We start from the raw sequence: 22,644 nt of genomic DNA on the forward strand, positions 1-22,644 counted from the left end.
TCAGTTCAAAACAGGTAAACACAAGCATTACCGATGCATTTATAGATGAGACATTCATAAAGGGCGCTATGTAATGTAAACTTTCTGCTGCAAGTTCACAACACATACTTTGCTTCAGTCAGAATCTTGCTCCCATATCTGCCACGTATTTTCTTAAAACTTGAGAATTTCAAGAATCTTTGGAATACCTACTCCTCTGTGAGATCTAGCCAAAATGAGCTATTGGGTCCACCTGGTGGATTAACAGAGGAAGGAGTATAATATAGTACATGTACAGTACCCTGCATAGCACAATCTGTGTTTTCTTGCATATTACCATAGAAAACAAACCATTTATTTTTTTTATATCAGTTTGCATTTCAGAAGTATTTATGCATTACAAAAATACGTAGTTATGTCCTTGTACAATATAACTTCCTATATCTATACATACATACATACCAGCTTTAGAGAATTTAATCAAGCACTCATGTAGCCATGGGTTATTACTGTTGATAGCAAAAGCTCTTTTGACAGACTGTAACATTAAAAGAAACTTTCCTGTGGGAAGGAGAAAAAACAAAAACATGCCAAGATTAAGAATACAGAACTTTTCCTCTTTATATCAACTACTGTTTTCTTTAGTGAATCTAATACAAACATTAGAAACATCAATGCCTACACAGAATTAGAAGAGAGATTTATTTTTCCCCATCCAGATTGCTTAATAAGATAGAAATGCCTGCTGCTCAGACAATGGCAGCACTGCTTAGATGATATTACTACCCATTTGGCTTTGTTTCCCCCTACATAATTGAAGATCACACTGCAAATATCTTTTTACAGCATTTATTAGTATATACTACAATCTATATTGCTCTTAGGTTGTTTGTTTTAAGGGTGGCTAAACATAAATGCTATTTCCCCTATTATTCCTGGATATGATGCAAACCCCAGCTTCAGTAAAGTAAATATCTATTCCAGACCATTTTCAGCTACACTCAGATATCAGGCTGCAGTGAAGAGTTAACATTTTGTAGAGCAAAAATAAAATTAAGCAGTACTTTACCTTTTCTAAAGTATATTTCAAATGCTAATAAATGTGTTTCTATGTCATCTCCAATAAGATTCTTAAGTGGTATAAGGAACTTAATGGCTTCTTCTAATGGATTTTCTACCTGTTTTAATAAAAACACAGTTAAACTTAAAGCTTAAAATAAATGTTAAAACCCCCACCAAGGGTAGTTTCTGCTACTCAGAGCATTTGAATAATCAGAGGCCAAAGGTGGACTGTAGATAGCTTTCTGAACTAAACTGAGCCACAACATTTGTATTTAAACACCAGATTTTAAAATGTTTACTCATGATTTCATGCTGACAAAGACAACTTAATTCTAACTCTGGCACTGCTTATGTAATGTACATGGTGATGTAATGTAGCATTTAGGAAACAGTTAAATATGACCACCTTAGACATCAAGCTTAAATTTCTGAAGTTACTGTGATAAAGGAGATAGCCTACATTTCTCTAAGCACAAAGAACTCAAGTCTTCAAATTTTTTGAACAGCCATTAAATTTCTGTTAGTTTTTCCTCTACTCACTGTAGGAAAACCAGATTTCTTCAGGCAAGAACCATCTTTTTGTTCAATATCTATTTTAATGAAGGATGGCCTACTGTTTGAAAGGACAAAATTTAAAGAAAGTAACAATACCAATAATATAGAACTTTGATTTATCAGAGTAAAAATACTGCTTTTCTTTAGTGTAAATAGAGTTGAACAACAAAAAGATATCTTCATGCTAAAACAACCTTATAAAAACCCCTGCATTCTTTTAAGAACCTGATAGTAATGCCATATTATAGGCCTTTTATGATAATCACATGAATTTAACAGGAAAGACCACGCTCACCCTTTCCAGTTTTTCAGGAACTAGCTCTTCCCTGGGTCCACTTGTTTCCTCCTCCTCTTCATCTCGTTTTTTCTTTTGATTTTTTTGCTGTCGCTCTCTTTCTGCATGTTTTCTTTCCTCTTCAAGTTTTGCTTTCTTCTGTGCTCTTCTTTGCTTACTAAGCATTTTCTTCAGTTCTTTGGCTGAGAGATTTTCTACAGATTAAAGATAGCAAACAGATAATTCATATTAACAGAGTATTTAATTAAAAAACTCATCTCTCTCAAACAACACTCAGACATGCCACTACCTTCCTGCCCCACATCAAAATGGTGTATTTTACAGCTATTTCCGTAAGGATCAGCCTTGACAAACTATCATTACTAAATAGTCCAACATTACTACTGGATTACTATTTACAGCATAGCACAACACTTGATCTTGCCTATTTTCTCTTACATAGTTGTCAGAGAAACCTCAGCTATCTTAAAAGTTAACTACATAAAGTTGCTGCATCTATGACATGTTTTACCTTAAAAAATGGACAATGGTTTTCAAGGGCAATACTAAGCTCCTGTATTGACTGTAGCTCAGCTTCCTTCTAATGCTAACTAGTAACATCCAGATGGATTTACACTCCATCTTAAAACAAGCTTGTTATATTTCATTAAAGTGTCCGAGTAATATACAGCCATGATCACTGCACTGACCTTCTGCAAGAGCCATGGAATATCTATATGGATGCAAGCAAAAACTGATACTGTTTGGGGTGAGGAGAGGTAAAATATTCTGGAATGTATTAGCAGGATCATTATATGAATCTTAAGGCTGCTTGCTGTGTTTGTATTTTTAGACTGGACTGGCATTTAAAAAAAGCACAAAGGTTAAACAGTCGCATGAAAAGCAGAACACAAAAAACACTGTTTCCTACAGGATTACACAGAAGTAAGGAGCCTTCAGCCTTTCCATTCACACCTTCTTTTCCTTCCCTGGTGTCCCACTGACCTGACAAGTTTAGCCAGAGTAATACTGTAATTTCCACTGTTTACTGTGGTGTTTCACTGAAACCAGGATTTGTGCTGATAACATGGCAAGGAAAAGAAGTGTGGGCTACTGAGGGACTAACACATCTTTTTTGTGGCTATGGCACCATGACCTCTGTGCTGGGGCCACCCACCATTCTGAGACAGGGAAGCAAGTAGAAGCAAGCATTCTTTTTACCACATTCGTACGGTGCTGCCTTCCCCTGTGGATGACCCTACTGAATCCCTATGTACAGCAGGCAAATAAACGAACATCAATTCTTACGTTCTTCTCTTCACCACCTCAGTTTCTATGACATATTGCTACCAAGACCCTCTGTCACACACAGATCTTACATTATATACAGAAACAAATCAAAATTCAAGACAAAAAAAGATACAAGTTGAACTGTGCTGTGAAATGGGCCTCTGTTTATATGTACTTCATTATACACAGGCAGATAGGGAAAAACGTATTATTTACCTGTCCTGGTTTCAGCTGAGATGGAGTTAATTTTCTTCTTGGTGGCTAGTGCAGTGCTGTGGCTTGAATTTGGTGTGGGAACAATGTGGTCAGGGGGTTTTTAGTTTCTCAGGCAGGAGGGCTGGAGGGGCACAAGAAACTGGGAAGGGACACAGCCAGGTCAGCTGACCCAAAGTAGCCGGAGGTATTCCATACCATGGGACTTCATGCTTGGTATATAAACTGGGGCGGTGGGGAGGTTGGCCAGGGCTGCCACTCAGTGCTCAGGGACTGGCTGGGCATCGGTCAGTGGGCAGTGAGCAGCTGTATTGTGTGTCACTAGTTTTCTTTTTTCCCCTCCCTTTGGATTTCATTCCTTTCCCCTTCTCCCTCCTTTTTGTTATAACTGTTACTGTTATTATTATTGTTCTTTCATTTTTATTTCAATTACTAAATTCTTCTTATCTCAACCCTCGAGTTTTACATTCCTTTCCAATGCTCCTCCCCACCCCCTGGGTGAGGGGGGAGGCGAGGGAGCAGCTGCATGGCACTTAATTACCAGCTGGGGTTAAACCACAACATCACCTTTGAATGAAAGGTAAGATTGTATTGACAACATTAAGTAGCATTTTCAGTTTAATTTAACTTTTACTCCCATTGTCAAAAATTCTTCCCTTTGCAAAGAGCTAGTCATTAACTTAGCCCCTGCCCCGTTAGTCAAGAGCCTCTGCAATGCTGCGATTCCACTAAAGGAGAAACAACTATTTATCTTACAGAAAAAAAACTCAGAACTCGTTTGTCATTGTAGCCTCAGTTTTCCAAACCACACCCCACTGGTTTCCTAAGAAAATCCACTTCCCATTTAACATTAGTTTAAAATAATTTCCTAAATGTATCAATTTTGCTAATACACTTATCCATGTATTCTTTGGTCCTGAAGTTACATGAAAAATGATAAAATGTAATGCAGTGTGAACTAGTATTACTAGGCAATAAGTTAAATACACTAGATCAAGATTAAATTCTTACAATTCAGACTGATTTCCCCCAAAATCTATCCATTGTTTCATAATTAATCTGTTAATTACATTTATCTTTTGTTTAAATGAATACATGGCTGAACTGAATTTGATTTTTCCTCTTAATATTCTGAAATGCCACTCCTCCCCAGGTACTCCAACTATAGCTAGGTTCATCTGTGTACTACTTTAACAATATGATGAGAGGAGAACAGAGAGGAAGAAAGCTGTAGGATGTTATCTATGATCTCTTTTCTGCAATCAAATCATGACAGAAAAGAGGAAAAACTTGTGTATGTTACAACTCATTTATTCTATAGCACGTAGATTAGCTTAATAAGCTTTTTACATGTGTCATACACATGTGAGCCTCCATTATGGTCTAGATACCTGAATTCACTTCTTGTTCTTTGCTTTCATTGGTAAGAGGATTATCATGGAGCTTCAAGTAGATTTCAATTGCTGATCGAGCAGCCTTGAAGTAGAAGGCATGTTTCCTGAGCACATCTTCTAATCTCAAAAGGTCTACATAGGCACGAAGAGTCATCTTTCTCATGCAGTATGTGTGGAAGTCAAATTGGTCATCCGTTATCTCAAAAAAATGCTTCAAAAGAAAAAACATACAACTCTTATGCACTTCCCTTGCTTAATTTTTTTGATTAGGTGGAGATTAATAAAGTTACAAGTGATGTATCTACAGGCAATTTTAACAGGCATAGAAATATCCCTGTAATACTGACTGTCCAAGAGAACCTGTCAGTAGGGGGATGAAAAAGACCCAGAAAAATGGAATTTTGTAAACAAAAACTACAATGTGATTGTTCAAAGGCTTAGGCACTCTTAAAAAGCCAACTGAAATGTAATTGTTCCGATTAAAAAAAAACCCCAAACAATTGGCAAAAGACCACAAAAAGTTAATGTACAAATAGTGTATAGTTCGGAGACATGGCATTGTACATTGAATCCTCTCCACTTCAAATAACCAGTTTTCACGTAATAGCCAGGCAGAACATCTTACTTATTACAATACATCAAATATTAACCTGTTTTTAAAAGTCATTGTACTATAAACTTTATACCCAAAGAAAATAATGCTGATTACATCAGCAAGTGTCTTCATTACCATATGAGAAATGCGGGGAAACAAACTGACAGCGTTTGCACCTACTTACCCTTTCTACTTCATGGCATTTTTTCAAGGCATCACCATACTTCCCTAGCCTTTGATAAGCTGCAGCACATTCGGTCTGGAACCACATACACTGCATCTCATTTAGGTTTTCCATAGCAGAAGTTCCTTCCTGAAACAAATATTACTATCGCTTTTTGACATTATACTTTACCAGCTGCTTCTTTCAACTATGGCTAGTTTCAGGCCGTTAGTAGGAAACAATCAATGCCTCAACTACTTGGAACACAATAGAAAACGACTATAACCACCCAGCAACTAGGAGTAATACTTGTGATACCCTATGCTCCCCAAGATAGAAAAGAATAGATTTAAATTGTTTAAAAAAAAGAATTATCTGAACAAGATTAGTGTCTCAACAGATTTTTAAGATTAACTCATGCTCATATAAACAATCTTACTTTCACAAATTGGGGGCAGAAAACAACGCTATTTTTACAAACCTTGACATTCAGCAAATAATTTCCATTGTTTTTCCCGTCAGTTAAGTGGCATCTACTAGTCTAAAAATTCACCAATTTACTGCTTTATCATGTAGTATGGATAAGTTTCTTAGAATTTGTTAGTCTAAATAAATGTAGTTATAACTTCATAGTTTTGCAAGAAAAAATCCTAGGATTTATTCTTTGAATTTTCAGTGCTCCAGATTAAGAATAAACACATTCCACATATCATGAATGCTAGCCACCATCTTTTCAGAACAGTCTTTATAACTAGAAAGAAAACCCAGTTCAACTCACAACATTTAGTTATTTAGGACCAGATTTATCCTATCTTACCACAGATATCTATGGTAGAGTTCTGTATTTCTTGCTCTAACACTTCCGGCAAGCATACACGACAAGCTTTAGTTATCAAATTTTCAATCATTCCTAGAAATATCTAGGAAGGTCAGATTCACTTTCAGTTCTTTTCACACCTAAAATTAGAAAATATTAAGGAGCTCAATTTATTTATGTGCTCCATGAAATCCCACCAAGTAGCTGTCTTCATATTTAATTACATAAATCAATATGGAAATCTGGTCTTTATGAATCTAAATTTTGTTTAATGTCAAAAATATACAGTTTTAAGTGCTTATCCCATCTTTTGAGGATAGGATTTGCTTTAACAATTTTTTTGTCTGTAGTACTAGCTTAAAGGAATGAAATATTCAAGTCCAAATTAGTTTTTGCTAATGCTAAATCACAACGAATACAGTGAACATTCCTGCGCAGTTAGCTCAGATGGTATTACTGGGAAGCAGCAAGTTTTGCAAACAAGGTGTTCATTGGATGCATTTCCAGAGATATTTAGAAACATGGCAATAAAAAAATACTTCTGGACAGCTACCTTTGAACAACCAATTTTTCCAGTATTTACTGGGTCTATACAGCTGGAGTACTGCATCCAGCTCTGGAGCCTCCAGCACAAAAGTGACATGGACTCATTACAGAAGGTCCAGAGGAGGGCCATGAAAAAGCAGAGCACTGGAGCACCTCTCCTGTGAAGACAGGCTGAGAGAGTTGGGGTTATTCAGCCTGGATAAGAGAGGGGTCCAGGAAACCTTAACGAAACCTTTCAATCTATAAAAGGGGCTTGCAAGAAAGATGGAGAGAGACTTTTCACCAGGGCCTGTAGGGACAGAACAAGGTGTAAGAGTTTTAGACAAGTAGGTTTAGATTGGATACAAGGAAGAAATTCTTCACTGTGACGATGGTCAGATGCTGGCACAGGTTGCACAGAGAATGTGTGGATGCCCCATTATTGCAAGTGTTCAAAATCAGGTTGAATGGGGCTGAGAGCAACCTAATTTATTGAAAAGACATCCCTACCCAAGGCAGGGCGTTGGACTAGATCATCTTTAAAAGGTCACTTCCAATCCAAACTGTTCTGTGATTCTATATAGTTATTTACCATTAAGTGTAAGAGCACTATCTTAAAAATGGACATTAATAAAAGATAATTCTTGTTTTGCTCAGAAGTTACGAGTGAAAAAAAGTGCCAGAGGCAAACAAAACCTCTCTTCGTTAAAGCAGTATACTTACCCTCGTGAATTTAGAGCACATCTCCTCTGCATCCTTCACCATATTTGCTCGCAGCATGTACTTAGCACACTTAGAATTGATAAATCTATCTGCAGTATCCAAAGACTGTGCTTCATCCATCCATTTGGCAGCTTCCTTGAGGTTACCTACATGCTGTTAGGAAGAAATTAAATAGCTTTCAGTATAAAATCTGAAAAATCTATAGTTACTGGTATTTCTCCCTCAGAAGTAACAAAAGGCAGTATTATTGTTCCTTCTCCCCTGCCCACAGATTTTTTCAGAATGACAATTTGCTGTAAGTTGTGACTTGCTTTGCAAAACCTAAACAAAAGGGTTTTCATTTTCTTCCTGACAGAATAGCACCCCAAAAGAAATCCGCATGAAAACCATGCCCATAACCATTGCTAACTGAAATACTATCCATAAATTTATGCCAGTTTGACAAGTTGGGTTTTTTTATAAACTAAGTATGCCACACGTCCAAACTAACTTTTTACCTTGTAAATTTTTGCTTTTAAATAGAATAGTTCTATTAATGTTGGAGTGCTTGCAATTGCAGCATTAATGTAATCCAAGGCCAAAGAACACTGGCCAAGTTTGTCAAAGTGCTGTGCCAGGAAATAACGAACCCAAAGCAGTGTTGTTGGGGGCTCTTTCTCTCCGTTTTCTGCAACAAAATGGAAAAAGTTAAAATAACCACTGAAGTTGAAGACTGCATTTGAAAAACAAACAGAAAAAACAAAGCTTGGAAAATTCAGGAAATATTTTCTGTAATGCATTCATTCATTCATTTTCTTATTACAATTATTATATACTACAAGGTATTACAACTATTTTCTTGCAACAAGTATCAGTACTTCAACAGTTCTTGGTAACTGCCATGAACTGTATTAGTAATTACAATGTAATTAATATAAGACCTTAGACACTTACCACATGTACTAAAAAGGTCACAAGTTTTCAAAGAGGCTTCATAACCAGTAACAAGTTCTTGGATTGTAGAAACCTGCATATGAAAAAATATCAATGTAAATTATGCTCTACCGTCATGTTTACATAAATTAGCACACTGAAAAAAAATACTTGAGCAAAATTAGAACTATAATAAAATTAATTTGGAAAAAATTGGATGCATCCTTATATAAGTTTATCCTTATATCCTTATATATATATCCTTATATAAGTTTACTTCAGCTTTCACCTTTGATCATGCATTTTAACTTGTGATACGGCAGGGAAACAAATGTAATCTTTGGCAGCTTATGGCAGAAAGTAATCAAGTACATTTAATTAGTATCCTTTTTAAGCTGTATTTGGGAATTTTTTTTTTATCTTTACTATTAGTTTTCAAATGTCCAAACTGAACCAACTGAAGAAAGATGCTTTGGAAAAGACTGCATGAACTTCCCAGAACAACGAAGATGCAGAAGAGACTTCTGTGGTTTTCTGGCAGGCTGATATGTACTATTAAAGATTTAATTTTTGTGTTAAGAAGGTATTGTTTGATTAGAATATGGGCTGCAACTTTTTACATAAAAATCTATATATTGATTGAAGGCTAATACTTTCTGAAAACAGAACTTGTCAATAATATTGTTATTCATTCCAAGGCTCGAAACTCAAAATTCACCCAGACAATTTTAAACTCACACTACACAAGTTTGATATTTACGATACGTACAAATGTTAGCATCTGTGCATTTCACGACAGTGAACTATTCCAGCACCAGGTCCATGGCTTACAAATGCCACGTATTTCTAAGCATTTTATGAAACGCCTAACCTGTTTTGTAGCTACATTCTAAACGTGCCTGCCATATCCAGCAAGTAACCAGCCTCTTACAGAAAAAAGAGCAATACTAAAGAAATAAGATCTATGTATATATACCCAAAACACAGAAGGGACTTAAAAAATAACATCTGACTGTAAGCATAGCAGGATAATAGCTACACTGACTGATCAGGTAAAACCTACAGATGGTTAAAAAAAACAAACCACCTAAACCTCAAATGGTTAAAAGTAAGATTATCCTACATTTTAAAAAAAGCTGTTTGCAAGAGTAAGATGAAAGAAATACTGCGGAGAGACAGCAAAATTTAAAAAAGCAGGATTTGACAAAGCATGCATTCATTTCAAGATATACTTTGGGAGAGGAAGAGAACAGAACAAACCTTGTTCTAGGAGATCAAAGTATACAATTTGAAAGATACTACTTTATTTAACCTAAATCAGCACAACAGGGAAGAAATGCCAAACATTTTGTTTCAAAAACAGCAAAGAAGGTGACACGCCCAAGTCATACACAGCCAGTGTAAATGTCTCAAAAGTATGTAAAACAAAACCACACATATTCTGTTTGGAAAGCTCTGGGCAAATCTCATAAAAAATGGTTTCTGGTAAAAAAATCTCATCAAATACAATATAAAGTTTCTAGACTTCAAATAACTACAAAGTGATAAAGGAATGTAAAGAAGTCACAAGTAAATGGACCAAGGCAAACAAATGCATTAAGCTGTTCTCTGGCCTCAAACACTTATTTACTAAAAGAAACCAACAACCTCAGAAAAATCTTTGAAGATTCTCTTCTCTAAAATGAGTTTAAATTCAGAAATAAGCATCTGCTTCAGGCAGCAGGCTTGCTGTATATATGAGCAACAGCATGTTATTTCCTTGCTGCTTTTCACTGCAACGTCAAGGTTGATGTCCCCCAAAGTTAATCTTACCTGGCTGTTAGTTAACTCAAATTCCTTTGAGACTAGCCATCTTTGCTAGACTGCAAGTGAACTGTGTGTAAAGGGAGAAAAACCCCCTTCACTTCTCCGATAAACACACCCCATCATAACCAAACTCCCACTACTGCACACTCTGAGTACGGCTTCATAGTTAGACAAAGACTGTGCTTCCACCAAAAAGAATGGCGCCACCATCTCCGAGTCACATGTGCCTGGTCCCTCCTTTGGGTCAGGACTAGTAGCTGTATCCAGGGTTACAAGTAATTTACTCCCTGCTCCGCCTCAGTGTACAGATGCCAAATTAATAGTTCTGTCATCAGGTGGAGGTGGCAGTGAATAGACCTGGGGCAGCGTAGTAGTAAGAGAGCCTCTCTTCCTAGCCGGAGGGTCTTCAACCAGCTTACAGCAACAGCAAAATCAAATCCTCTGATCTTGAGGTGATGGAGAATACCAAACCATACCATGTTTAAAAAGATGCTAAGTTCTCCCAAATTCAGAACTCTGCAGTGGTTTTGGCTTCTACAGTCCAAGAAAACACAGTGGAATTGTCATTCTGAAAACTACTTTGAACATATATAATAAAGGTGAGGTGAAAAACATAATGGAAGATGAAGTCAGCAGCCCACTAGCAGGAAAGCAGGGATGCAAACCCTTCAAATAAGAGGTTCAAACTCTCGGGTTCATTTCTGTGGAAGTTAAATTACTACACTGATTGTATAACCTATTATTAAAGCAGTTGGGCAAAGTATTTTATAATAGACTTGTGTTTCAAGTACAACCTTCAAAACACTAATACTGTATCTCCTTCTTCAATGAAACAACTGCAAGAAAAGGAACTAAACTATCAATACCAATCATAGAGAAATATTGTAATGTATTATAAAGTTGTCAGACTCAAGCTGCATCAATAACCTTTTCTTGTTAAAGGATTCAGCTTGTTAATTTATCAGTCACAGTCACTATGTTGAAGTATTTTTTTTCAGTTTCTGCCATTATAAATCAGTAAGAAGTTACTAGCACTGCCACTGCACAGATTAAAAGCTACTGTAGGCGTTTTCAGAAGCAATCCATATGTTTAACACTTGGCACAGGTTTGAGCCCCTATCTTTTGAATTCCTGAGAACCTGTTTAGTATTACCTGCACTGTTCTCAAAGGCAAACAAACAACAGGGAAAGTTTTAATACTGCTACTGTGATATAAAGTTTCAGGGGACATCCATAAAGCTGCCCAGTCAAAACATGCTACTGACCTGTACAGAGGCAACAGTCTTAAATCAAGAAAATTTAGTTAAGCATTAGTGCAGAAGAATCTTCAGGCAAACCCCAGAAATACGTTAGAATGATGTGCTCTAGTATGTGCTTTTATAAAAAGATATAACTGTTAGAAAATTCATACATATTTAATGCTACTGAGACACAGGCAAGGAGTATGTTTTCTTGCCTTGAACACCACCAGAAATGAAAAGGAAACAAAACAGCGAGAAGAGTGGAAAGATAGAAGAACACATTACTTGGCACAAGTATGTTCAGAGTGACGTTTAAATCACTAAAATGGCCTATCATTGTGCATCAAATGGATCACTTCTGGGAATTAACCACACAGTGGGAGACTGACACTTTAGAAAACCACTTTAACTGTTTCCTTATGGAATGCCTAATAATCATACATACCAGAAGCTAAGTAGTTGTACGTTGCTTGGTTTTTTTGTTGTTTTTTAAAGACTAAAAGGTAGCTATTCACAGTTCTGCACTGCATCCAGAATAATTTTAATTATTCAGTTACTTTAATGAGACTTTTTCTTCTCCTTCAAGCAACTGCAACAGTCCACTGCAACCTAGTCTAAACCAGTAACTGCTATCTTTAAGAGATGATGATGCTGCCGCCTCAGAAAATAGTCCAACCTCACCTCAGTGTCAAATCTGCCAGCTTCTGAAATTTCAGTGTCTGAAACTGCACCTTGTTCTTCAAACAGAATTCAATGGATGCTACAAATCTGAGACCCACATGACAGAGCTGGAGACTTTTCCATGAGAGAACACTAGCTAATTTCTTTCATAACCTTCCTTCCACAAAGGGCTAGAGGAGAAAAATTAGTTAACAGTTCTTCAGCTTCCAGTAGATGACCCAACTAGGCTTCTCTTAAGAAAATTCTGAGTATTTACTTCTCAGTAATTACAGCAGATAAGTATAAAAAAAAAAAAAAAGAAATTTCACAAGAATCTCACCTACTCAGATTCATCTGTCTCAGAAAGCTCTTGAATTAAACTGTAAGAGAAGGATGACATAGAAGGATCATTCTATATTCAAAAGCCATCTAGTATCAGTACTTGTACTAGAAAAAACAAAGAGCTGAAAGCGTGGGTGCTTCTTATTCCCCACGTACACATACATAGGCTTGCACAAACACACACCTCCTTTGAGACACCCAATTCTGAAGCAGCACATAAAACCTTAGGTTGCAGGAAAAAGATTTGTAATATTCAGGAATCAGAACTGCCTTGGTATTACTGAGCAGGTATCTTCCAAACAGTTAGCAGTCTGAAAGTTCAAACACTAGTATGTGCTTTTATAAAAAGTATTTTAGCACAAGTACCCAGTATATCCCATACATGCATTCATTTTGGACGCAGTTGTTATATGGAGCATTACCTATCTGAACTTCAGTTTGCAGACTATTTTAAAGACAGCTGTAGCCCTTCCTGAGAAGGGGCTGGGTTGCTGCCAAACTTTTCTCCCTCCTTCAAAATAAGGGAGTAATTTCACAGAAACATCTTATCTTATATTAGTAAAGCACTTCTGCTCTAGCAAAGAAAAGATGTCTACTGCAGAAGGGCCTGAAAAAGAGGGAAAACAGCAGGCAGAAGGGGACACCCTTCATGAACTTGATCATATTCTACAGGATGAAGGTATTCTGTGCTGGAAATGAAACAGGATGCTTCTTAAGACAGATGTTCTCAATTCTGGAATCTGACAATTTGGCTCAAATGTCAGACAGCTGCATTTTCTTATGATTCAAAGCATCAGCATGGGTGGTCTTCACCACTAGGAAGTTTGATTTCTCAGCTGGTTCTTAAGATCTAGAGTGGTAAAAGGCTGCAAAAACAACCAGCAAAGGTAATACTTCTGCACATTTCATTTTCACTTAATGGGAAAGGATGCACACACACACAAAAAAAAAAAGAAAAGTGCCAACAGACAAAAAAAAGAAGGAAAAGAGGAAAGGGAGGGACAAGGAAAAAAAAAAAGAAGATAAAAGAGCATGCATTCTTGCCCTTCAAAGAAAGGTTATGCTGTTTGTCCTTGAAACTGAACAAACTTTCTTCTTAAATAGAGATTTTTCCACAGTAGTTTATTTCCTGAAGAAAACTTGTTTCTTGCAGGTATTGCGCATGGTGCTGACAACAGTGGCCTGCAGGTCACAGAAACTGATTCCAAAGCACCCCATGGCTTGCCATCAACAAATCAAACATCTCTGAATGAGATGAGAATGTATTTGAAAAACCAACTCCTAAAGATAAAAAAAAAATCTCCTTTAATAGCAGAAAAGTATGTTTCAAGGCTGAATAAATCAATCCCTTTGTTTTCATCTCAAAGTACAATTAAATTTTGACATTATTTCCCATAACCAATATTCTAAGTAGTGGTATTTGAACAAAACCTCTGGTTCCCTGAGTAAGAACAGTATTCTTTATTCAGGAGAATGGGATGTAGTTGAGTTTGACACCACCTTTCTAGCACAGCAGAAGAGGCATCCACTAGACTTGGTAAGAATCCTTATGTCTGTGCGAGAAACTAAAAAACAGTCGTACTTTTCAAAATATCTAGAAACCACTTGTGAATTGCTTTGCTACAGAGTACCCAAATGAAACTGCTGTCGTGCAACTTCAAAACCAGTCCTCATCATCTAGAAAAATGGGATACCTCAAGACTGATTGACAAATTAAGCCTTTCAACAGCAGCCCAGGCAAAGTGTTTTCCTTGGGCCAGAAGAAAAAACCTTGTTGACAGTAACAGATAAAAGTCCTTGTTATTAGTTATTAGGAGTATCTATTACAAGACAGAAAGAATATCTAGTACACACCCTGATGCAATACTCTAAATGCCCCATGGGAAATGGAGAAGCAATGATAAAAACAGTCCATAAGAGTACTACATCAATACTTGAGGCCTTTTCTATGAGATTGTATCTAAGAGAGAGAGAAGCAGCTGCTGACAACGTGCAGAAGAGGTATCAATGGACCCTGAAAAGTATTTATGAACTCAGTACCAAGTAAATTAAGATAGAAAAAAACAGAAAGCAGTTGCTGGTTCAGTTCTGGAGAAGGCCTTTGATGACAGCATTTTGAACAGGGTTTGCAGCTTTTCTGCAGTGCACTAATAGTACTAAACCACCCCTTTCTTGAGTTGTCTCCAGTATGAGTCCATTTCTGAGACAGTGGTAATCATTCAGACAGGCACACAGAGCTGAACCCACAAAATAAAGAGGAATACTATAAAGAATTGGTTCCTTGCTTTTCTTTTGATGCTATGCTCTCCACACCATTCTAAACAGAACCTTTCCCAGCAACAGCTTAGGACTGAAAAAAGCTCTGATACAATGATGGCACAAACAAGAGCATCTTCTAAAGTAATATTTCTTGAATAATTCAGTTTCAAAACTCCCTTTGCTCACAGAGGCACCTTCACAGCCTCCCTGAAAAGGTTTACTTGATTACTTGTGATGGATGAGACATACAGCTTGGCAAGGAACTTGTACCCCCTTCTCTAGGCCCCTAGAGACACTGTACAGGAAGATCCTGGGTTCAGAGCCAATTAAGCTCTGCCCATGTGGTGAATCTGCAAACTAAAGTCCCATCTCTACAAACACAGATGCTTATATGTGAACTTTCAGGCCTGAGAAGTATTTATGAATGGTAGCAGAGGCAGCACATTTCTGACGATTTATTGTATCTAGCACAGCCCCATCACGTGATTAACAGTATTTCAATCCAGGGCACTCTGACCATACCTTTCTGGATGGAAACACTGATGGGAAGGAAGTTTCAAAAAAAAAGCAGCTGCCAATAGACTCAGAAAGACAAAAAACTCAGAAATTCAATTAACCACATCATGGAAAAAAGGGCAGGTGGGAGGGAAAGGCAGCTACACATTTTAAAAGAAGTTTTTACTATGGCCCAATGAAGACAAGAAGCATCTTCATCTATAGCCAAGAGGTGATTCGCATGAATTGAGATTTGGTTTTTAGAGGCAGCAAAGAACAGAGCATGCCAAACACATGAGCCAGCTGGCACACTTATACTGCACAAAAGGTCTGAGTTCAGGCTCTTCCAGTGTATCCACACAGGAAGGTGTATATGGGCAGCCACCTAAAGAAGTTCCATTTCCAATGGCTTACTATAAATCTATCTAAAAGGATATCTAAAGTCCCATTTGTAAGCTTATACAGTTCGCAGAAGTGTTCATCAAGGTGTACAGGGATTTTTTAAGGCACTGTTCCTCTGTTATTTAAAAAATGTCCCATCTAGCTACTTTGAAACCTAAGATACTGACACTCAGATTTATGATGTATAAAGCAGGTGGTGTAGGGTATGCAAATGACTCAGTATTTCCAATTTTACTCAAGGCAGCTACACACTAACTTACTTGCAACAACTTTCTTAGTCTCACTTGAAAAGTTTCTGTTCCACAGCTTGTTATAAAGCTGATAAGAGATTTACGCCATCCAATAAGTTATGAACCACAGAACAAGTCCATAGAGACTACTCACATAAAATGCTCCAATTGTGACAAGATATTCAGCCTCATACAGAGAATTTCTATTGCTTACATTTTAGTATATGGCTAACATCTAAATTAACCAATTAAAAGTTATTTTACCACCTCATGAAGCAGCCTTCAACTTAACACAAGTCTCCTTAAATTTCTTATCTATCTTTAAGATACACAGATGCCAAGGATTTTTTTCTGTAAGAAGCCTTACTATTTTGTATAACACTTAATAAAAGTGTTGATTTGAAACTAACAGCTGTTCAGATGTAGGTGCATTTCTGTTTTTAAGTTTATTGAGCTGAGCCATCAATACTCACTCCTGCTTCCCTAAGAAAAGCACTGGTAAACGTATGCATATGCTATGTATGCATACACAGGGGAAGATAAAAATCTGTCACTTGCACTAACACACACATCTTAAGGGAAGTTCCAGTCATTTTAAATTGACCTGAATTAGAGTCAATGACCAAAAAAAATAATCAGTGGGTTTTCATTCAGATTTGTTCCTTGAATTCAGTCTGCTAAGCAGCTGCACAGTCTTGCACCCCTTTTGGTGGAAACCTAGATATTCTACAGTCAACTTCAAGTAGGCATTAAAACACCTTTCCAGTCAGCTTGCATCCAACCATCTTGACGCAGCTAGTAGAAAATGTCTATTAGTTACTTTTTTGTAAAGCTAATTCTATGGTATCATGGTTAGTCACTAACTTCAGCGTTTCTCAGTCTGATAGCTAAGCAGACACGATTCTTGGGAATTTCACCAAAGAGGTACCAGCTTCTAAGATCTGGCTAGCCACAAAGTATTAACTCTGCAGTACCTTTTTAAAACAAAACAGAATAAAAAGAAAAAAAAAAACCTAACCCATTCCACAACCCTGGAAAGTTACACATTTCTTTTGTTCCCTGACCATCTAAGAAATCAGTTACATTTTGAAAGCAACAGAGAAAGTAGCCTTCTATTAGATATGTTTCTTTACAGCTGATTTACACTCTAAGGAAGTTCATGTTTTGGTTTATTGTGTATTTTCACAGAAAGAATGAGATACAAAAGCTTTATTATCTTTTCAAATTTTTCTTTACACTTACCTCCTTACAACTAAACACCTCCATTAATGACTTATAATCACTTTCAAATGTGAAATACGTTCACTGCAGTGTCAGATATACTCAGAATTTAAAATGCACTGAAAATCAAGCACAGCTAGAGCTCCTTACTGCCTTGGATAAGGTTTGGAGGTGCGCCTCATGACACACATCAACTCTAGTAAACAGCAAGTCTTCATGAATGGTACAGCTGCATTGCAGTAAGTTTGTGCGTAATCTGTACACACTTGACTATATATATACACCATCAAATCCTACTCTGATTTAGCATCGGAAGATAATGCTAACTTGCTGTGCAAGTGAAGATTACTGCTGCTAGCACTGGTAACAGCTACTCCTGAAATAAAACAAGTGATACTTTTTTCTAGTGTCAATACCAATCTGAAATACTAAACTCCAGAAGAAAAAGCTTGATCCATTTATCTAAATCATTTTAGCTTGTATTTGTCATTCAAAAAATACCACGGTATTTAGACACTTGCTCAGCTGAAACAGCATGATTTCTTTTTTAGGGCATGCTATGTACTAGCATAATGAATTTGAAAGTTTATAGTACAAGTAGCATTTGAGAAGCACTACAAATGTTTTGTAATTTTCACTGAACCATGCAACATTTCTAGTCATATGTGACTGTGTTAACCAGTTTTTGTCTCAAAAAGCTGCACTGGGAACATATTGTTGTCCCATATGTAACGGGCCTTGCACTTGCAAGCTCTTTCTTAGAGAACTCTCAGCTAGGGAAGCCTGCTCGGTACACCAGCTTTGTAGAAAGTACAATACTCAGGCAGAATGGCAAACAAGTCCCAGGAAGAACATTCTTCATAGAAGACTTTACTGCTGCTTTGGAAAGGTCTAGTACACGTATGCTTACATATTGAAAGTACAACTGCACAAGCTCCTTTAGAGCTGTGCAACAGTATTAGAAGTACAAGATCAGTCTCATGTTAAAACAAACCAAACTTTAAGTAGGATAACTATAAATACAAGTCAGCCATGAATTTTAAGTGCTTCAAATATGACAAGTTGAATATTAAAACAACTCCTTTAAAATTATTTTAAAATACTCCTTGAATATCTTTATGAACAAACTGTTAGGGCGTCTATTTGGGATGGAAAAATATAGGATTCATCCAGACTTGGAAAGGTGGTCTTCAGGGATATTACTAGGAAGAGTCATAAATGCTCAAATCTTTTCCATAAAATATAGTATCTTTCCATTCAGAAAGTAATAAAAGTAGGACTAGAGTAATTAAGTATTTTTTCAAATTCAACTACACATCTAGCTACATTATCAACCCAGTAAAGTTTAACTTCCCTCAAAAACTGAAGGAAAGTTCAGTGAAAATGTATATTGGCTATAGGTGCAACAAATACACTGCCCATAGTAAAGATACAACACCTAAAAGTACAAACATTAGCATTCAGCTGTGTCATAAATATTAACTAACTTGACAGCTATGTTCATATCAGATTTCTACATAATCTATCTTTTTCACAAGTGAAAGCTAACACAGATTAGCTGTTTACAAAACTGTCAATGAGACACAACCGGAAAACTTTTGCGCAGAACCTAGAGTTCAGTAGGACTGCAACACTGAAGTCAGAGTAGATTTACTGTTCCAGGAAAAACTCTCCCACAGTGGTCAAGCTGCAAAATGTACAACACAAAACTTTTAAGTTTCTTTTCTTATGTTACACTTCCAAACACTGATCTTTCACTGCATTTTCAAAATAAGCTATAGAAACTCAACACAGCAGTCTACTACTGAAGCCTGCACATATTTAGAGCTTACAAATTTATCTGTTATTTCCAATTACACACAAAGAGACTTGTAGAAAAAGTGCATTGCTTAAATGTGTTAGACATTTTTCATCTAGGGATTAGCCCAAAAGGATAAACAGACTATAAATGGGATATTATTCTTACCCAGACATAGTTACAGACATGACGGAGCCTTATGAAACACTTTTACAGGCAGATAGTCATGAATTGGAAAGTTGTGCTAGAAGAGCACTTCATACTCAGGACTGAGGATCTGAAGTCTACCCTTTTTTTTTTTTTTTTTAAGACTCCACCCCACCTCAAATTAATTTACACTTAATAGTGAACTGCAAGTATCTGTTAAAACAGTTGACACTTTCTTGATATGACTGTAGTATAGAAGAAAACCAATACTAAAATTCAGAGGTGACTGGCTAGCTCAGACTTCTTGTTCTCATAGCAGTCCTTTGAGTTACACTAAAACCAATGCGTTATAAGGCACAGATCAAGGAGATGCTCTAAAGGGACAGAAATACAGATAGCAAGCAACACCATATAAAGTATTTTGTTATACACTTTTTCCTGAAGAGTTCTTCCCTCATTTAACATACACCAGAATGAATGAAATAGGAAAGAAATGGGGTAATATTCTACAAAAGTATCGACACCCACAGACTATTTGCTTTCATGTTCATATTGCCTTAAAATCTGGTTCTGGATGTTTTCTAACATGCTGAGCATTCCACAAAAACTGAGCTCAAAAAAAGCTTCTGAAGATAAACCTCCCTGAAACCTGACTCCTGGGCTATATGATCAATGCCTAGAGAATTTGGCCTTGACATCCTACTGCCTGTTTTAATATGTGAAGTATGGATTATACTTCCTCTATTGTACTGTGTCAAGACTAATAACATGTGAGATGTGACTTAAGCCACAGCATAGAAGAAAACTGCCAAACAAAAAATTTGTCGTACCACAGTATATAAACACACTTTGAAAAACAGTATTCTTACTATTAGAGCATTTGACTTTCCAGTTTTACTATTACTTCTAATGATCCAGCCATAAAACTGTTGACACAACGGAATAAGTTAACAACAGCAGTACAAGTCTTCACTGAAAGTTTTAAGACACTCATAAGAACACAAGTTCAGAGCAAACCGATGCTCTAGCACATCACTGTGCTGATCACACAAGTGATTTCACTAGCAACTGTTTTTTTGAAAGCTTTTGGACAAGCCTGGGGACTGCGCAAAAGAAAGAATATCATATGAGCAGAGCATCAGTAGGAGCAACTATGAGCAGAGATGAGAGCATTTCTTGTGGGTCTTCAGATGGGTATTTGGATCAGTTATTCCCAATGTAGACCACTCAGACTAAAAAGCTCTCATGATAAAGCAGTTCGTAAGTCAGCTGCTCCACTTGTCGGCTCTTGGCTTATGTGTTACCTCAGGGACCCAAACTGTCAGCCATCAACGTGTTTTACATTACCCATTCTCATTGCAGAGCAGAAGCATCCTACCCCAGCAGTATCTAGAATGAAGTTATTCATCCTTCTCCTTCCTCCACTTATTTTAAAATTTCTTTACTTGTCCTTAAGATACAGTTATATAGCAAAAACGCTATCTTCTCTTATGAATGCACCAGTTGTTAACCAGATCTTGAGCAAGTCCACTTACCAGATTTCCCCTCGCAGAGTTTTAACTCAGAGACACTACTTTCTAAAACTGGAACTGACAGAATCAGTATGAACTAAAGGCTATCCTTGGTCAATCTTAAAGAGTTATTTCATCTCAAAGTGTAGAGAGATTCCTAGTAGAACTAATGTTTTTCTCTTCCTTATGTAATCCACCAATAGTTCACAGAGGGCATCTAACTACAAAAAGTTGCAACTTGCTTTAATTCCTTTAGCTTTCCACATCAAGAAGGGAAAATGCCTTCTTTCCTGAAAGGGTTAAAGAAAGATCTTCACTGGAGACAGCCTACCTTCCTGCGTAGACAGTCTTACACCTTTTTTTGAGACTGTTGTTTCTGATGTTTCTTCCAGCCAGACATTTTCTCTCATCCAGTATTTCCTCACAGTCTCCATGTTTTTAGTTACTCAGATAAAGGGCACATGTGCACTAATGGCGAGCTTCAATGGAATCAACCAACGTACCTGCAACACAATCGACGCAAACCTTGATGTTGACTAGTTGAAGATCTTCACTCTTTGGACTTTTGTCTCATGGATAGAGAGACCACCATGTAGGGGGAACCAAAGAGTATTTCCAAATACCGCTCAAGTACAAAGAAAATTTCTGGGTAGGAGGTGGGGGTGGCGTTTCAAGATCTCTCTTTTGTGAGGAACAAAAATAAGGCTGTTTGCAGTTAGTTCTAATACATCTGGACAGCAGCTTACAGAATGTGAAAGTTACTGTATCCCATGCAACTGCTTATAGTTCAGGTTATTAGCTTCCAGCAGAAACATTCTGCCAAGAGCCATGGCTATATTCACCTTGAACAGTAACTTTGCATGAACAACAAAATCCATAATAATGCAGTGGCACTCCTAAACACAAGTTTTTGCTTCTTGATTATGCCAAAAAGACTACAGCTTCTTTCTGAGAGAATATGTATTGTGCCAACTGTGTGAATTTTACTCAAGTGCAATGATATCAACATGACAAATGCAGTTTAAATAGCCAAGTATACTTGCTACTTAGAAACTAAAAGCCCCATTAAAAATAATAATAATAATAAGCCTCCATGCTATGTAGCAGGCTTTTTAAATTAAAGGTTTAGCATTACAGAAAACTCAAGAATGGCTACTTTGCCAATACTAATTTTTTAGTATCAGCGAACTTCAGAAACTAAAGCACTAGGCAAAGAATAAAAACTGTAAAACCACTTGTAGCATAAAAGATGAAAAGTCCAGTAGCTAGATAGTAAGTCTATACTAGAGAAAAGGATTAAGACTTTCATATAAAGTGGGTGGAAATGTACACACAGACTGTACTGTAAGACATTTTCCTTGTAAATGTTCCTTGTTTCTTAGCATGTAAATAAAACATACATACAGACACATTTCGAAACCTTTCATTTGCACAGCAGTATATTAAGTGGTTATTCCAAAGGGTACCACAAATCATGAAAATGAAACCTTTCATACTGTTTTCGAAGTATCAACTCTAAGTAATAAAATCCACTATATTCACATTTTTTAAACCCATGTTTTATTTAGATAACATTTCGAAGTTCTAGAGGAAAGCAGGGTATCTTGTTAGTCAAGAAACCCCAAACTACAAGCTCACAAGTTTCCTTACGCAGGATGAAGCTTCCTTTTTTATTACAGCATCTCCTGCTATCCTCCCATATATCTCACTTGCTTAGAATTAACGCATTTTAGTTAATCACCTACAATTTTTACTACTTAGTTTTACTACTTAGTCCATGGTTAAAAGTGACAAAGCAACAAATTCACCAGTATGGCAAGATCAAGAAAATCAAGAAAGTAAATCTTCAAAGGCAGTAGAAAATGAATTTTGAACATTTACATGTTTAATGTTCTTAAGTAAAAGAAACTACTTTTCCCAGAAAAAAGCTACAGTTCTTCAAGACACACTACCAACATCGGCCCCACTACACATATGTATCTCTCTCATTGCATGTCAACTTTTTCTACATCATGTGGGTAGATTTTTCA

At 36.7% G+C, this 22,644-nt stretch overlaps 1 protein-coding gene across 9 annotated transcripts in view; it reads right to left on the minus strand.

Annotated features, from left to right (window-relative positions):
- The window catches only part of NAA16 (N-alpha-acetyltransferase 16, NatA auxiliary subunit), a 77,217-nt gene that overhangs the window by 5,134 nt on the left and 49,439 nt on the right, over positions 1-22,644 (minus strand). For 5 of the 9 annotated variants that reach the window (XM_080376833.1, XM_080376835.1, XM_080376831.1 and 2 more), the window contains 8 exons: positions 8,524-8,596; positions 8,088-8,257; positions 7,591-7,743; positions 5,547-5,675; positions 4,765-4,978; positions 1,892-2,085; positions 1,049-1,157; positions 442-540 (listed from right to left, as the gene is read on the minus strand). In XM_080376833.1, coding sequence (XP_080232959.1) covers positions 442-540; positions 1,049-1,157; positions 1,892-2,085; positions 4,765-4,978; positions 5,547-5,675; positions 7,591-7,743; positions 8,088-8,257; positions 8,524-8,596 — 1,141 coding nt within the window. Of the gene's footprint in view, positions 1-441; positions 541-1,048; positions 1,158-1,891; positions 2,086-4,764; positions 4,979-5,546; positions 5,676-7,590; positions 7,744-8,087; positions 8,258-8,523; positions 8,597-12,549; positions 12,590-20,945; positions 21,118-22,644 lie in introns of those variants that run through there. The other 4 variants (XR_013926247.1, XR_013926248.1, XR_013926249.1 and 1 more) reach the window with 3 other exon arrangements.

The sequence above is a fragment of the Falco punctatus genome (genome assembly GCF_963210335.1).
Source record: "Falco punctatus genome assembly, chromosome: 2".
Lineage (NCBI taxonomy): Eukaryota > Metazoa > Chordata > Aves > Falconiformes > Falconidae > Falco > Falco punctatus.